Genomic DNA, 17,854 nt, shown 5'->3' with positions numbered 1-17,854 from the left:
CGGCCGACGTCCAGAGCTCGCTCATGGTGGCACTCGCCTGTTTAGCGATAAGGCCGACAGTGCACTGGAGCGTTTTAAGGACTCGCGGGCCACGGCCAAGTCCTTGGGTCTTTACACGACGAGCCCAGCCACTCCTGGTTTTCGTTCCTTTCGCGGCAGGGGCGCCCAGGCATGTTCCTTCAGCAAGCCTGTGCAGAACCAGCCTCAGCACGGACACTGCTTCCACAGGGGCGGCCCTGGGAATCAGCGTGGGGGCAGTCCACCTACGCCCCCGCTGCTTCTACCTCCAAACCTTCCTAATCTGAGCTTTGTGAAGCACCCCACGCCAGTTGGTGGCAGGATTCGCGATCACCCCCCCCACTGGCTCGCTATCACATCGGGCAAGTGGGTGTTGCAGATCATCCGCAAGGGTTGCTCCCTTCCCTTTCTATCCACCCCTCCAGCCATGCAACCTCGGTACCACCGCATGTCGGGGGAACACTTGGCGACTCTCCAGCAGGAAGTTGCGGCCTTCTTGGGTAAGGGGGCCATCGAGTGCGTCCCTGGGCCAGAAGTAGGGAATGGTTGTTATTCCCACTACTTTCTGGTCCCCAAGAAGGACAAAGGGGGTCTTCGTCCCATATTGGACTTCCGGGACGTCAACCGCTTCCTCCGGAAGGAGAAGTTCAAAATGCTGACTCTGGCTCAGGTCTTGGCTGCCCTCGACCCTGGAGACTGGATGGTAGCGTTGGACTTGCAGGACGCATATTTTCACATTCCCGTCCTCCCGGCCCACCGGTGTTACTTGTGGTTCACGGTAGGCCAGGAGCATTTTCAGTTTGCTGTGCTACCCTTCGGCCTTACCAGCGCCCCTCGGGTGTTCACGAAGGTGATGGCGGTGGTCGCAGCTCATCTGAGCAGGTCGGGGGTGTCAGTCTTCCCCTACCTCGATGACTGGTTGTTGAAGGCAGGCTCGCCCCAGGCAGTCGTCAACCACCTTCAGACTACGGCTGACCACCTGCATTTGCTGGGGGTCTCCATCAACGTGCCGAGTTCCTCTCAGAAGCTCCCCTTCATTGGACCGTTTCTGGATTCGACGCTGTTTGGGGTTTATCTTCCTGAGCAGCGAGTCCGGGATATTCAGGCTATGATTCCGATCTTTCAACCTCTGTCCCGGGCTTCTGGACCTGATGGCCTCTTGCATCCTGCTGGTGACACATGCCAGATGGCATATGCGGGCCTCGCAGTGGGACCTGAAGTTCCAGTGGGCGCAGCATCAGGGCGACCTGTCCGATAATGTCCAGATCTCGACGTGCACTGCACGACAATTGCGGTGGTTGCACACGAATCGCGATTGGGTTAATGGCAGATGGCAGATCCCTCTCCCTTTCCCAACCGGAGCACATAGTGGTGACGGATGCGTCCTTACTGGGATGGGGAGGCCACTTGGGAGAGGCGGAGATCAGAGGCCTCTGGTCTCCGGCGAAGTTCCGGCTCCATATCAATCTGTTAGAGCTTCGGGCGATCCGCCTCGCACTGAAGGCATTCCTTCCCTCTGTCTGGGAAAGTGTGGTGCAGGTGTTCAAGGACAACACCACCGCCATGTGGTATTGCAACAAACAGGGCGGGGTGGGGTCCTGGACCCTATGTCAGGAGGCTGTGCGCCTCTGGACATGGCTGGAACATCAAGGCATTACCTTGGTGGTTCAACACATGGCAGGTTCTCTGAACGCCAGGGCGGATGAACTCAGCCGCCGGTGCTTGATGGATCACAAATGGCGTCTGAACTCGGACGTGGTGCAAAGTCTCTTTCAGCAGTGGGGAGAGCCTTGGTTAGATCTATGCGCCACAGAAGACAACGCGCAATGTCATCAGTTCTGCTCGTTGGAATTTCCAAGGTGGCACTCGCTCTACGAACGCTTTTTCGTCGCGAGTGAAGTTGCGGTCTATTGTACGCCTTTCCGCCTATGCCACTTCTGCCCAGAGTGCTGAAGAAGGTTCGGCGCGACCGGGCCCAAGTCATCCTTGTGGCTCTGGATTGGGCACGAAGATACTGGTATCCCGAGCTACTCAGCATGGCGATCGATCCCCCGATCCGTCTGCCTCTTCGGGAGGATCTTCTGTCGCAGCAGCAGGGGACGGTCCCCCGCCCGAACCTGTCCAGCCTCCACCTCCATGCTTTGAGATTGAGCGGCGACAGTTGACAGCTTTCGATCTTCCTCCCGAAGTCTGTGATGTCATGCTGGCAGCCTGGCATCCCTCCACTAAAACGGTATACGCCTGCAGGTGGAACAAGTTTGTGACATGGTGCACAACGAAGGCTGTGGATCCCCTTTCTGCCCCTCTTTCTGAAGTCCTTCTGTTCCTTCTTTCTTTGGCCCAGCAGTGCTCTGCTTTGGGCACTATCAAAGGTTATCTTTCGGCTATCTCCGCCTTTTTACGGCTTCCAGATCAGCCTTCTCTTTTTAAGTCCCCGGTTGTTAACCGTTTCCTGAAAGGCATTACGCACATGTTTCCTCCCGTGCCGTTCATAATGCCTCAATGGGACTTAAACCTTGTCTTGACTTATCTGATGTGCGCTCCCTTCGAGCCCCTTCATAACTGTCCTTTGCGTCTTCTCACTCTCAAGACGGCTTTCCTGGTAGCTATCACCTCTGCCAGATGAGTGAGCTCCAGGCTGTTTCTTCCAAGCCTCCTTTCCTTTCGCTTCATCCGGACTAGGTGGTTTTAAGGACCCGTCCTTCTTTCTTGCCAAAGGTTGTCACGCCCTTCCACATCGGGCAGACCATCACTTTGCCCACCTTCTTTCTGCCTCGGCATCCTTCAAGGGAGGAGGAGAGGCTCCGCCGTCTGGACCCAAAACGTGCGCTCGCATTCTATCTGAAGCATACGCAGCAGTTCCGGGTGGAGCACCAGCTCTTTGTTGGCTACGTGGGCACCAAAAAAGGTTGGGCTGTGCACAAACTGACCATCTAGCGGTGGGTCGTTCTGTGCATCAAAGCATGTTACTCCTTGGCTAAGAAGGAGCCTCCTGTGGGGCTGCGTGCCCATTCGACCAGGGCAACTGCAGCCACTACTGCCTTGGGACGCGGCGTCCCCTTGCAGGACATTTGTCAGGCAGCTACGTGGGCTTCGCTGCACCAAGCATTACTGCCTTGACAGTCAGGTCCGGAGAGACATTTCTTTGGCCGTTCTGTTCTCCGTGACTTTCTGGTGGAATCTTTTCGCAGACCCACCACCGGGGTTGGTATTGCTGGGGTATCTATTCTAAATTAAGGAATCTATCACTAACGTGTCTCTTTCAGATGCACAAGTTACTACTTGTGTAACAATATATCTGTAAGAGACATTAGTTAGTGATAGATTCCTTACCACCCCACCCTTCCTCCCGGTTCTGCAAACTGATTTCTAGGGTTAAGGTCATTCCTTTCAGGGCCCTAGTTTCCTGGCACCAGTGGTCAGTTTCTTGCATGGCTCTGCATTCCTGGCGCAGAAAATCGTGTGCAGAATTGACGTCAGTGCACATGGGTGGCGCCTAAGTAGTCTCCGTGACGTCATCTTGGTGCTTACGATGCGAGCGACGGTCATGGAGCCACAGGACGCCACATACTGATGCGCAGGGGTACTGCTAGCAAAACTTTCTGGATCCAGTCTAACGCCTGGGGATATTCTAAGGTAAGGAATCTATCACTAACTAATGTATCTTACAGATATATTGTTACACAAGTAGTAACTTGTGCATTATATGGATTCATATTCCATAACTGAGTACCCTATTGATCGTTTACACACTAGCTATGCTTATAAGAATTTCTGATTATTACAGATACTATTTCTCACTAAATTTCAACAGTACCATGTCCATCTTGAAGCCCTTCACCGTACAATTAAACATTGGAAGACGATTTGCCTTGGCTTTCACTCCTGAATACACAGAAAGGTAGTTATCTACAGTTGGCTTACAAAAGAGCATGCTATCACTTTTTAATAATCGTAACATTATCCTTATTCTTCTACCATATATAATGCAGTTACTTTGATAAATTACTCCTATTTTGCACTTTTCTTTACTATCTGTTCACTTTTATTAATCCTAAAGGACTTGTACTCATCAGGAATTTGTCAGTTTCTACACTCAATCTTTTTTCTTGCTATTCTACCAGTCAATCATATTTCTTGATTGTATGGGTTCACCATTTTAGTCATGATTCTTGAATGAAAGCATTCTTTCTCACTGAATGGGTGTGATATACCACAATTCCCAAATAAGCTTAGTTGGATCTTTGTCTGTATATTTTGTTTATTTCAGCCTTGAAGAAGTTCTGAACGAAACACCGCCATTAGCTGTTTTTCACTTCTACTAATGGATCCACCTTTCTCCTAACACTTTATATAACCATTATGTTCCTTAGTTCTAGGGACTTGAAAAATTCGGAATAATTTCAGACTGCCTCTTATTTGACTATATGCTATAGTTCAATAGTGTTTTGGTGGTTTCATGACATCTTGTCCAAACTTGTAAAACTGTTTTACATTATGAAGGTGGTTTTTAAGCTGGAAATATTTCAGAAATCTCTTGGTTAAGAAATGTAAGTTTCTTTATGAATGAAGAGTTTTTTATACAGGACCATTTATCTGAATGAAATTTAGAAACATAGTTTGTCAAGTTAATGGTTTATTTACGAATCCAAGTACTTACGTTTGGTGTGCTACCACATCTTTACCCTATGTGCATATAGTTGCAGAGGTCAGTTTTTGCAGTGGCACCTGCTGCTATAAGCTTATAAACTTCAGAAGTGAAAGGAATTTTAAGATCAGCACCCTCAGTATCACAATTGTTCAGCTCTCATCAATTGCATAATTGACTGTGGACTTGTCTGCAGTTGGATGAGCCACTTTTAGACATATTTGTAATAAGTTTAATCACCCATCCACCCATTTCCATGCATCCATTGCCCACCCTTAAAACCATATCTATCCACTCACACTCAAACATTCATTCATCAGTTTACAACCAAGCAATCATCTATCCAATCACCAACATTTTCAAATATCTAGCTATGAAGACACACCCATCCTTCTAAATTATAATCGAGTCATCCAAATAACCATTTATCCTTCTTGTGGTATTTTAATTGAGACTTGTATAGTTCTGAAATGCATTTAGTATGGCCTTGCAACTCTTTTGGGTGTGGTAACTCCAATGCCACGTTTTGAGGGGATTCAGTCCAGATTGAACTCAGTAATGTGGGTTTATTAAGACATTGTTGGTTAATTTTTTTGTACTACAATTTGGTGTGTGTAACTGCAGGTTTTGCCAATTTGTGTATGCCATTTGAACGATTGTGTGCATGTGGCTCCAGTTGAGGTATGTGTAGAAGATCATTGAAACAGTGGTTTTGATGGTTGTTGTAGTTACAATGCAGGGTCTTCATACAGAAGTCTGTAGCTATTCAAGTAGGAGGTAAGTTATTTATTTTATGTTAGGCCCTTAGGTTACAGCAACAGCGAGTAGGTCCTGTAGAGCTCATTTCTCCCTCCAACCCCCTTCTCCTAACTTCCACTGCAGATCACCCACCAACATTGTTAGATCATTTACTGTCCCCATCCTGTTCTCAGTATTCCAGAGACTCAGACATACAAACCATCAGGAGGATAATTAAATGTCCTAACCTGTCTGACGGAATGAAGCAGTCTGCACACCCTAACATCTAAAACTGAAATTTTAAAAACTGATTTCTAACTCGCATTGAAACTTCCAAAACCAAAACATGCATCAAAAACAAGATATGTATGGAAAATGTAAAAATGTAAGAATTACAAATAGGGCTCTTGTTTTTTTTTTTTTTTTTAACATATCCGTCTGTATTTATCCATATATATTTTTAGGTCTCGCCTAGGCAACGCTTGCGCTGTCTTTGCGATACATGCTGTATTCAGAATTAAAAGCTCCACCCACTTTAAAGGAATGCCCCTGTTGCATGTATTTTTACTCAGAGCTTGTGAACACTGTTTCTTTCAGCTAGAGCACCCAAGACCAGTGCTCGAGGTTTACTGAGCTCTGTTATACACATGGCTGTAAATCTTGCTCTTATCTTGCCACATTTTCTGTGCATTTAAAGACCGAGGTCTGTTTTGGCTGCTGCTTCCTCCTCCCTCCTGCTTTTGAAAGGCAAGGCCTAGCCTCATGGTCCCTGCCTTCCTATGGCTTCGTGGAAGGCCGCCTCCATCTCAGAGCTCAACAAGCATTTGCAATACAATAGGTTTCACATTTGCGAGAGTGTGAGCGATTGCCGTTATAAATAACAATGCATTTTATTTATGTGTTCTTAAAAGCTGCGAGCGGTGCGTAAACACACTCGTACTTATACTTGTTGCTTAAAGAAGTAATACTGGCAGTAATTGCGCCTCTTTTACTGCCATCCTTGCTTCTCGTAAGGTCATTTCTTAGTAGAAGCACATAGAACAATACGAATACTAAGGCGCTCCTGTGCTTCTTCCTGCCATGTTTCTCTCCTGATCTCACGCAGTCAGCATCTTCTTCCATTATGCAGCTTTTCTTCTATCAGTTCAGGCACTGCTTGTGTTTTTGTTTGTGATAGGAGTTGCTTTTTGAAGACCTGTACTTCTCCCTTAGGCTCATTGTGTCCCTTAATGGTCTATCTCTTTGGAGGACCTCTTTATTAGACTGTGAGATGATGTAACAAAGCATCTACCTTTGTGTAAAGTAATTGGTCTTTTCAGATTATTAAATATGGAGCATCCAGTGAGAGCCAGAAACTAGAAGCAAAGTGTTCTAGAGCTAGTCATGTCACTGTATGGAACATTCTAATAGGCATGAAGAGATTTCGCTGCCCTTCGTATTTGTGACTTTGCAGCTCAGTGACATTCATGAATATCACTAGTGTGAGTGTGAAGTGCTAATTGTAATGATATCCTCACAAAATTCTCTGTAAGAAACCTTTATTTAAGTTGAAAGTTATATGACCCTGATGCTTCATTAGGAGTTGTGGAGCAATTTTTTCTACCACTCCCAAAGTATTTCTTGCTAGCCAGTTTGATTGTTCCTTTAATGACACAGTTAAACCGTTCTACAACACCGTTACCTACAGGGTGATACAGCAAGATTGTTTTATGCGTCATACCATTCCTGCAGAAAAGGACTTGAAAATCTATGAAGTAAACTGTGAACCATTGTCACTAAGTATATATTTAGGCAAGCCCTCCTCTAAAAACTCCTTATTTGGGAAATCCATCAGTATCACTAGAATCTGCCCTTTTCACAATTTCAATTTCAGGCCACTTTGTAAAATGATCTACTACAACAGTCAAATACTTTTGAACACTGTTTTTCCAAATAGAACCTGTGACATCTTTTCCTTTTCTTTCCCACAGAATCTTCAGGCTTTAGATGGGATGTAAGCATCGTTTGAGTGCAGAATGAGCTTTATCTGAACTCTCACACTGAATGCAATTTCTTTTTATTTCCAGATCTAACCCTTGCTACCAGTGCAGATTCTACATTCTGCATTTAGTTTTTCCTATACTTTAATGCCTTTCATGACAAACTTCCAACAACTTTAGTCTCCCATATTCTGGAGGAATTACCTTGCCATTCATCATAATCAACCCACCTTCATTTTATAATTCCTGCCTTAATTCCCAATATGTTAATGAATCCTTGTCCAAATGTTTTGTTTCTGTCCAACCTTCAGTAATCATTTTGCCTATTTCTGCAGGTGTTCAGTCATTGTCTTGAGCATCTACCCACTCTCACCAGTAATACCAGGAATGTCATTAGTAATGTTTGTGATGCAAAACACATCCCAATCACTCTTAATGGTATCTCCTAAAGGTTATGGCATACAACTCAAAAATTCTGTAGCATTTTTCACACCAGGCATATACTGCACTTCATAATTGCAGTCTAATAACTTGACAGATATATGAGCAAGATGCAGTGATGCACTATAAATGTAAACCTTTAGTGGTTAAGACCTAAGTGATTTGTTTGTGGTCACAACATAAGGTGACTATTTTCCCCAAATGTATTGTCTGAAGTGTTCAAGACCCCACACACAAGCCAGTGCCTCTCGCTCAATGGCAGTATATTTTCCTTCCGTTGGAGTCCGCGAACAAGAAGCAAGTTTGAGGGTGCTTTCCCAACCCAAAGCTTCTGTCTGAGATAAAACTGCTCCAATAGATTTGTCACTAGCATCTGTAGCAGCCACACAATGTACTGCAGGATCAAAGCCTCGTAGCGGTGGTGCATTGCAAATGTCGGACTTTAGAGAAAGGAAAGTTTCCTGACATATAGAAGACCATTCAAATTTGTTTTCTATTGTAACTGTTTTATCCCAAATGTTTTCAAAGTAAAGTCATTTACAGATTTAGAGTAGAATTCGGCCAAACCTAAAAATGCCAAGCGTCCGTATTCTTTGCTGTGGGTGCTTTTCTGATGGCTTCCAGACATTCTTTTTATAGGTTTGATACCATTCTCCGTGACTTTATAACCTATGTATATCACTTTTTTCCTAGCAAACCTATCTTGCTGTATTCTGGTGTCAAACCCCTCTGTTCTAGAATTCTTAGTACTAGAGTAGGTTTTTGATAAAGTACTTCTGTAGTTATTTCCATAACTAGGATATCATCTTGGAAATACTTTAAATCTTTAATGTATTTAAATAATTTGTGCCTCAGTCTTTGGAACTTGGCCGCCGCAGAGGCCAACCCAAAAGCTACTCTCTTAAAGCTAAAACCACCAAAATGCGTCACAAATGTGACTAGACTTTTACTATAAGATGATGTAGGATAGGATGATAAGCAGTTACCATATCAATCGTCAAAACATGTGAATAAACCTCAGCACTCTAATCTGTTCAATATTGATTCATACAGACTTCTCTATGCAAGTCAATTTGAACAAACCAGCAAACAAAATTTTACTTGCTGTTCAATTTGATATACATATGGAACATACAGCTTTAACCATATATTTGGAAGCAATAACATTGTATTACAAGAATGGAGGGCTTAATACAATGATCCTCCTGTCAGACGTTGGACCCCGTCCAACGTCTGACAGGAGGATCATTGTATTAAGCCCTCCATTCTTGTAATACAATGTTATTGCTTCCAAATATATGGTTAAAGCTGTATGTTCCATATGTATATCAAATTGAACAGCATGTAAAATTTTGTTTGCTGGTTTGTTCAAATTGACTTGCATAGAGACGTCTGTATGAATCAATATTTAACGGATTAGAGTGCTGAGGTTTATTCACATGTTTTGACATTATCACTGGGTTCATTTGAGCCACAGTGGGTTGACACCTTAGGTAGTGGGGTGTAGATCTCTAACCTCGAGGGGCACCAACATTGTGATGTTAATGTATAATGCACTTAGAGAGTGATCCTAAATAAAGGGAATTGATCCTCTAATATGTTCTTGTTGAAATCCCTGGGATCAATGCGCAATCTTAGTTTGCCTTTATTCTGACGACTCTAAAAGTTCCACCCATTCTGACGACTCCACATGTACTGTAAACCTGCAGTTTCCTAAGCTCTTTCATAAAAGCATCCTTCAAAGATAAAAGTGTAATTCTGACTTTTATGTATACAAGGTTCTGCACCTGGTTTTGATTGTATCTAATGTTGTAACCTTTTAAGTTTCAATATTCTGCTTGAAAAAAACCTTAGGAAACCTCTTCAAAATGTACTTTCCAAATTCTTTATCTGGTTAGAGTAACAAGACTTGTACGGGACTATTAGGATTCAACGTAATCCCCAATTTGCCTTGACCATCCAACAAATTGCTGGCTGACTTGTCACGGAAACATACAATTTTCCAAGAGCCTCTCTGTTTTTAATTTTGAATAACAATTTCCTGTACCTAATCATGTCTACAAGTTCTCTAGTAGACCTCTTTGGCATTGTATCAGGCTGTTCTAAATCCTCTCCAAGTTTAGGATTTATCATACCATACATTTATTTAGGATTGTGTGAGGCAAACCTAATTCATCACAATGGAAATATCTACACCACCAATCAGCATCTCACTCATCGGTCTCTTTCTCTTCCCATCCACACCGAAAACATCCATGTCTATATTCAAAAACACACACATTTAAATCCTTATAATCAGAAGGGATTGACTGAAACTCAATGTCCAGACCTACCATTTTCACTGAGTTCCCTTTCTTTTCTGATAAACTTTACGTAAATTTCCAACTACTCCACAACTTGAGCGTTAGCGAGATGATTGCTACTACTACATCTGTAGCAGTTTGAATTGATTGTTTTTTAAGTCACTTATGAGAATTTTTAGGTATAGCCTAGTGGCAGCGCGCATTTACTGCTCGCTTTTCGAGTCATGCTGTAGTATAGTATACAGTTAAAGCCTCGCCCACTCCCTGCCCATATTTTTAATTTGCTGGTGTCGTTGTCCTTCGTAAATGCTGGCTTCAGATTTATTATGAGGCTTGTTAGTCCCTCCTGGGTACCGCCTTGTCTCCATTTGTTACCTCCCATAACTACTGGATCTTTAAACGGTGTTACACGGTCTTCTTTATCTGGGCTGTGAGCACTATTTCATTTAATGTTTTTTTTATGTGCAGAGCGGTCCGCTTCCACATTAGCGCCCACGCATCTTTACTTAATTTGAATGCAGTGCGATCTGCCTTCACTTTAGCGCCCGTGCTTGTTTATTTAAAGTAATTTGCAGCGCGGTCCGCTCTCTTTAGCGGCCACGCATGTTTAAAGGAGTCTTTGAGCCGGGGCGCCCAGCGCGGGTAGAGAGCTGAATTGTAGCCAGGTATAGCTTGATTCCGGTGGCACAGTGAGCCAGAGACTCATGTCTGAGCATACCCAGCATCAAAAAACAAAGTGATGCGTGGAACGCTTAAATTATTCTCAGCCACTGATGATCGCTCAGGCCGTATCCCAATCCATTGTTTTTCGCCCACCGTGCCACTTCAGTTTGGATCCAGCGACATATAATTAACTCTTGATCCTGCTCTCATGGCAACAGTCCAGCCGGAACTGCCAGGCCAGGTCCTCCCTGAACCGGAATACAAGCAACCCAGGACCGGTTTCACCCTTATTATGGGGTCATTAGCCAGATATAGCTTCATTCCAGGGCCACAGTGAGTCCAAACATTAACAGAAGCCATAATATATGAAGGTGAAAGCAACACTTATCAGAAGTGACATTATATATTGCCAAGTTTTCATAAGATGCTTAATAGAAGAAAAAAAACTTACCATAAGTAGCATAAACAAAACATTGTCTCAAACTGTACATTTCAGATTAATTATGAGAACCCACACCATTCTTCAGTGTAAGACGAATGTCTGAAGATGTGAAATATGCAAGTTTTTGAATAAGACACGATGCATTCCAATGACACGTCTTAAATCCAGACCCAATACAAGATGGCAGCACGATATTGCACACAAAGAACGTTGCGATCCAATGATGCAACTGGTGTCCCACCCCACAACAATACCTGTTCCGAAGGAGTGGATGGTTTAAAACACCGCAGCAGTTTGAACGTAACATACTCTAAATAAACCATATGTGTCCAGAATTTTCAAAAGATTATTTTAGACAAATTGAAGAGTCCTTGGTACTTATTACTGAAACTTCATTGAGTAGATCTCAGCATCTTCTCAGTACGTGTAGTACTTTGCGCAGGCCCTCCTCTGTGTCAGGGTTGAGGTAAAATTTGTCGCCAATTCTGTAGTGATATCCTCACTAAATTCTTGATAAGAAACCTGTATTTTAATTGAAAGGTAGATCACCCTGACACATCTGTAGGTACAGTCGCCAACGTCTTCCTTAGTTAGGTTTTACACGCCTCTCCCGGCCAAGAACTCTTATCTCCCCAGATTCTACATGACATAAGTATACGGTGTCCCAAAAGGAACACCAACCATGGCTATTACATCACAGCACTGATCCTCTGTTCTGTTGGTTGCTATAGGGCCTACCATTTGTGTAACTACCTAGGGGATGAGTACCAAATAAACTTGCGGAGTTATTAACTGAATGTCATATTTAAACATTGCAATTGGAGAAATGGCAGGCAGGTGATGTTTTGACTTCCCATCTCTTCAGGGCACTGTATACCCTCAAACACATTTCTGTCTTCAGTATCCTGGGTCTAGTCCTACTTCCCTTTCTAAATTAACCAGAAGTCCTTTTGTAGGGTTTATTCAACGTTTCCAGGTCTGTCTCAGTCAGACACCTGCTTACTACCCTACTTCATAATATCAGTCTAAAAAGCCATCACCTCCTCTCACGAGACCTAGTTCCTCGCAATCAAGTTGCTACTATACCCCCAAGCACCTTATCCTCTTCTGTAGCACCAAAGTGATTTGCGTAAGAGAGTAAAGCCCCCCATTTACATGGTGCTGCTCATTTTCACTAGACTACAGTGCCAGTGGGAGCCTCGTCATCTCCTTTGTAAATGTAAATGTCATGGTACTTGTAGAGCGCACTGTGACCAGACGGCCACCTTGCGGTGTCGCCTATCGGTTTCCTGGCGCTGATACTCATACCACTGTGGAACCCCTCCTGGCTTTCCCTGTGAAGTGTCCACTCCTGGGCACCCCCAGGGTGAAGCCAGGCATCCTTAGCGCTGTTGGGGCCGGTGTGGAGGCTAAGCAAGCTATTGCCCAGAGTTGCAGCGTGGGGCCCGAGATTAGAATAGGCACCGAGGCGAGAATAGACAGGTCCGAGGAAATTGAGCCCGAGCCCCGCCGAGGCGGGAATCGAACCCTGGTCCCTGGCCAGAACTCTGCATCAGGGTCTGCCGCTCTAACGATTGAGCCACACTCCTTTGGTAACTACATGTGTTCCATATGCAGAATGGATACAGGACCCTTCAAAGGTGGGAACTAGCCTGTGTGATAGTCAATCTAATTGAGATATCACACCTCTTACTCACCAACGCTGCTTCTTATATCACCCTTTAATGTATTACTGCCTAAAGCTCCGTGGGTTATGCTTACTGTAACACAGATGTCCAGCCACTTCTTACTGTCTCCACAGCACTATCTCTGTAGCGTTGTCCTTCTAACACTGTGTTCATAGCGTTGTCCTTAAACTTTAGACTATTCACTGTGACACGTTGCCTCAATTTATAGCTCCCCTCAGCTGTCTCCTTGTCCTTGCAGAAGCTTGCCCATCCTCCTCACTGGAATCCAACTTTACAACAGCCCGAGTTGATACAACTTTCTGCTGGGTTTCATAAAAGATGGCCCCCAACTAGTCCTCCATGATCACAGAGCCATCATAATTCCAGGCAACTTTCTGTGCCAGAAAAGGTTCCAAACAGTCTCCAAAGTCTTGCTGCATTTTCACGTGGGTCCTTAACAACTTGTTGCCAAAATGTTGTAGATTAAGGACTACGTTTTCATACATGAGTCTGGAACTATTCAAGTGAGAGGTAACTTCTGTATTTAATGTATGGCCCTTATGTTACAGCATCAAGTAGTTGCAGTAAGGGCTCCATTTTCTCTCCAACTGTCCCTATCTTTTAGCTTCCACTCCCCAACATTTTTACATCATTCACTCTCAGCATTCCAGATTCAAGCTCAGACATACAGGGAATGAGAGCATAAAGGATACTACAGTTTTGCTGTTGTGAACTCATATGAATCAGTCTATGCAGCCAACCAATTAGCGCTTGTCTGCATATGCCCTTAAGTCTCTGTGTGTGCACATGTGCATCTTGGTATTGTAGTTCTGCAAATGGATGCCTTGGTGTGTGTTTGCTATTAGTGCATCCAAACATATTTTTATATACAGGCAATACTACAAAGTGCACTATCACGGAAAACAAGCCAGCCCTTTTGGCTTTGTCAATGCTTGTTTGATAAGCTAATAAACACCAGCTCAATTCTAGAAACAATGTTAAAACCTGTTTAAATGACAGCATTGCAGTGTGTGCAAGACCTTTCAGGGTGCATTGCGCATGTTTGCATGTTATAAATTGACATCTGTGGTTCTGTGCATGTCTTTACATTGGGCTATACCCGAAGAACTGCCTGAAGTGGCTTGGTTTGACCCATAGTCCACTCCAATGCAACTGTTTGGGAAAATCTTCGGTTCAAAATGGTTAAAGTGATGTACTTATTTTACTATTCTATTGAGTTAGGCTTGGTAAAGGTTCCCGAAGAGCCAATAGAAGAGGAGGAGGAAGATGATGATGATGATGATGACGACGAGGACATGGATGAAGACGATAGAGTTGTGGTTGAATACCACGATGAGCTGCAAGCTTTCAAGCAATCTCGCGAGCACAGCCGGGCGCGGCGGTCAAGCACAAGCACTTCTGACTCTGACGAGATGGATTATGATCTTGAACTGAAAATGATTTCTACACCATCTCCGAAGAAGAGCATGAAAATGACTATGTATGCCGACGAGGTGGAGTCTCAGCTGAAAACTATCAGGTAAAAATAGCTTCCTAATCTGCTGTCGCCTGTAGATCTGCCAAGTGTGCTTGGTCACAATCTTCTGGGTAATGCCCTTTCAGAGCGGTCTGTTAATGTTAAAACCTTTATCATCTACCAGATGTTAGCTTAAGAATAAGCCATGTTTTGGGAAGAGGGAATGTTTTGTCTGTTATAGGACTGTTAATGTTTTACTGGTTACAGATTTATTTATTCGCATAAGAACCTTAATACTACAATCGGAAGTGGCGTACAAACATTCTGTCTGGTTATTTCCATAGTTTAGAGTGACATATTTTACAGTCATTGCCCCTCCCTTATTAACAGTTGCTTCCTATCATGTTTATGTTAAATATTTACACCTGACACTAGAACCTCAACATTGTCACCCAATGAGATCTTGGCACAGAAGATAATACTCTGTTCGAGGCATATGAGCTGTACATCATATGCTGTGCATAGATCGCCATCTAGTGTTGGGTCCGGATGTTTACACTTTGTTTTTCTTGGAAGAATTCTTTTCAGTCACGAGGTAGGTGACTCCGCCTTTCGGTCAATGGGCATCGACTCCATTGTTAGATCATTTTTTTCCGCCATCGGGTTTGGACGTCAATCGTTGCACTCCGGTTCTCCTCGGCGCGCAAGATACTCACCCTCAACAGTATTGTTTTCGATCGCATCTCCCTTTCTATTGCACATCGTTATTACTTAAAATAATCTTTCAAACGGAAAGCTCGTGGACGGCCATCGGGCCTACCCGCGTCGGGTCAACCTGCAGTCGATGGAACAAACTCCCGTCAAATTCTGACCTCGGTGTCACGCGAAGTAACCCGCACACCAACTCACACGAAGTGTGTAATCTGGGTTTGTCCCCTGAACACAGAGAACAGGACTGCAAAGTGTGCCAGGCTTTCCGCTCCAAGAAGACAGTCCCCGACCGTCGGACTCTACGTTGTGACATGCAGAGCCAGCACACAAACTCCATTCCGGACATCTTCGGTCAACAATCCGACGAAGAAGCCGGCGAGGCCATGGGAACTGAGGAGGAACAGGAGCCGGTCGCCATTTCAGAAGCCGACTCCGACCAAGAGGAGGACATCCAACATGGTCAATGTACCATGAGTACAGCTCCCCCTCGTCCCAAGAGACAATTCCAATTAAAAAGAAGGCTCCGGCCCAACCCGTGCCCTCGGGCCCCGGTCGGCACCGTGCTCACGCTTCTGCCGCCCAGCTCTCTAGCTCGGCACCGAAGCCTACCAAAAAGCCTGCCAGCTCCGAAAAGACTCCCTTCAAACCGAGTTCGGAGCCTAGACCTTCGGGGTCAAAACACAAGTACAGCACCGACCCCCACCATTCGGCCTAGAAAAAATCATCGGAACCGAAGACATCAAAGGTTTCAACTTCGGTACTGAAAATTTCGGCGCAGAAACAGACAGAAGTGCAGAAAATGACTAGAAAGCCCAGTTTCGATGCCCCAGTTGAAAAACCGGATCCGAAACAAAAGATTTTGTATATCCATTCACATACTGGACATATCACCACTAAAGTGACTCTAAAAAGAAGGGCTGATGCATAAGAAGAATATCACATCCCCTTAAAGAAGAGATCTGTTGGAACTTACCCTTTTCCTCCTCCTCAACCTATTCTTCCTTCATCATCACCTTCCCCTCAGCTTCAACCAATTTCACCTGAACATTCACCATCACATATACTTGACAACCAGGATGATAATCAGGATAGGGATGATGACCAGCAATTACAGGACCCATGGGACAATTATAACACCAATATGCCCACGGGCAATGATCGTGACCTGTACCCTACCAAATCCTCTTCACCAGATAATAGTGTAGGCTACATTGAGCTACTGGGTAGAGCTGGCAACTACCATGGGGTGCACCTACATAAGGAGTCATTAGAAGAGGATTTCCTCTTTAAAACCACACAGAAGTCATCACATACACTACCCATGCTTAAAGGGATGGTCAGGCATGTAGATGTAATTTTTAATGACCCAGTCAGAGATCGTATTCTTACCCCTAGAGTCGACAAGAAGTACAAGCCAGCGCCATTGGACCCAGTGTATATATAAGGGGACAGTTGCCACTAGACTCCCTGGTTGTGTCCAATGCAAGAAAAATAGCCAACTCCCAAACAGGAGAAGCTCCACCTCCTGATAAGGAATCAAAACTTATCGACGCTTCTGGGAAAAGGGTAGCTTCTCAAGCAGCCAACTTCTGGCACGTCTCCAACACTCAGGCACTGTTAGCGCGATACGACCGTGGGCACTGGGATGAAATGGAACAACTAATACAATATTTACCCCCAGAACACAAATCAAAAGCACAAGATGTGGTTCATGAAGGGCAACTGTAGGAAAGTGGCTCTGTATATACTGTTCCCAAATGGGTACAGTGTGTACAGAGTCCACAGCCCCCAGAGGTTTGGCAGAGGCTAAAGTTAGATATAACCTTACTTTCTAAAGTGGTAGCTTGGTCGAGCAGTAAGGCAGTATCTGAGGACAGTGTAAAGCATTTGTTGTACACACTCAGTCAGCAAATGGTCTCACACACTCAAGAACTGAACTCTAGGCCAAAGGTTTGTATATAAAAATATATGGTTGTTTTATTTTAGAACCAACAATAGGTATCAAAATATACTTTCTCAGAATGAGATGCTTTAGTTAAGTACTTTGCAAAAGTCAATTGACTTGGAGTGCAATAGTTAGTTTGTTGCAATAGGCAACACAATTTCAAACACAATAATACATTGAGCTCAATGGGAATTTTAAGTTATATGCAATTGATTACTTTCAGGATTACTTTTCTAACTCCAGGACTGGATCCTAGATTCAGTCCTGGGACCGTTCTTGGAAACAAGTGAGTAAATACGTTTTAGTTACTGTAGTGATTTTTAAGCAATATTTTGCTATTTTAAAAGTTGACACTTAGAAACTTTTTCTAATCAAATTACCAATGTTATCCTATGGGAGGAAATTCACTTGGCAGGTAAGTAGGGTTATGGTTACTTTTTCTAGATCAGTGTTGGATCCTGGATCCAGCACGAGTGTACCACCTGTTAGCAGTGCTGGGCACCAAGGTTCTGGGTGCCCCTAAATACAAAATTTAGGGGCGTTACAGGTAGGTAAAAGGCAGGGACCACTGGGTCCCGGTCCTTGGGTGGGTACACCCCCTATCCTGCCACTCTCCTGTGGGAGGGGGGCAGTGGCCTAGTCCTGATTGGGCGGGCTTCCCATCTTCAAGATGGCGAGAGCCCAGGGATGTTTTTCACCTCGCCTCCCCCACCTGAGGGGTGGGGTTGGCAGAGGCTGGCACACCCCCTGTCCTTCCCTGGGGTTTCCGGCCAGTCTTCCCGCCAGAGTGGGGGTTTAGAACCGGTAGAGGCCAGTTGCTGA

The 17,854-nt window shown here is 44.4% G+C and overlaps 1 protein-coding gene across 1 annotated transcript in view; it reads left to right on the top strand.

Moving 5' to 3' along the window:
• Positions 1–17,854, top strand: part of NCBP3 (nuclear cap binding subunit 3) — a 362,322-nt gene that overhangs the window by 224,205 nt on the left and 120,263 nt on the right. Inside the window, exon 10 of the mRNA XM_085649874.1 lies at positions 14,142–14,439. Within this exon, the coding sequence (XP_085506000.1) occupies positions 14,142–14,439 (298 nt within the window). The remainder of the gene's footprint in view (positions 1–14,141; positions 14,440–17,854) is intronic.

This window comes from Triturus cristatus, chromosome 3_2 (assembly GCF_964204655.1).
Source record: "Triturus cristatus chromosome 3_2, aTriCri1.1, whole genome shotgun sequence".
NCBI lineage: Eukaryota > Metazoa > Chordata > Amphibia > Caudata > Salamandridae > Triturus > Triturus cristatus.
This window is presented reverse-complemented; position numbering and strand designations above follow the sequence as displayed.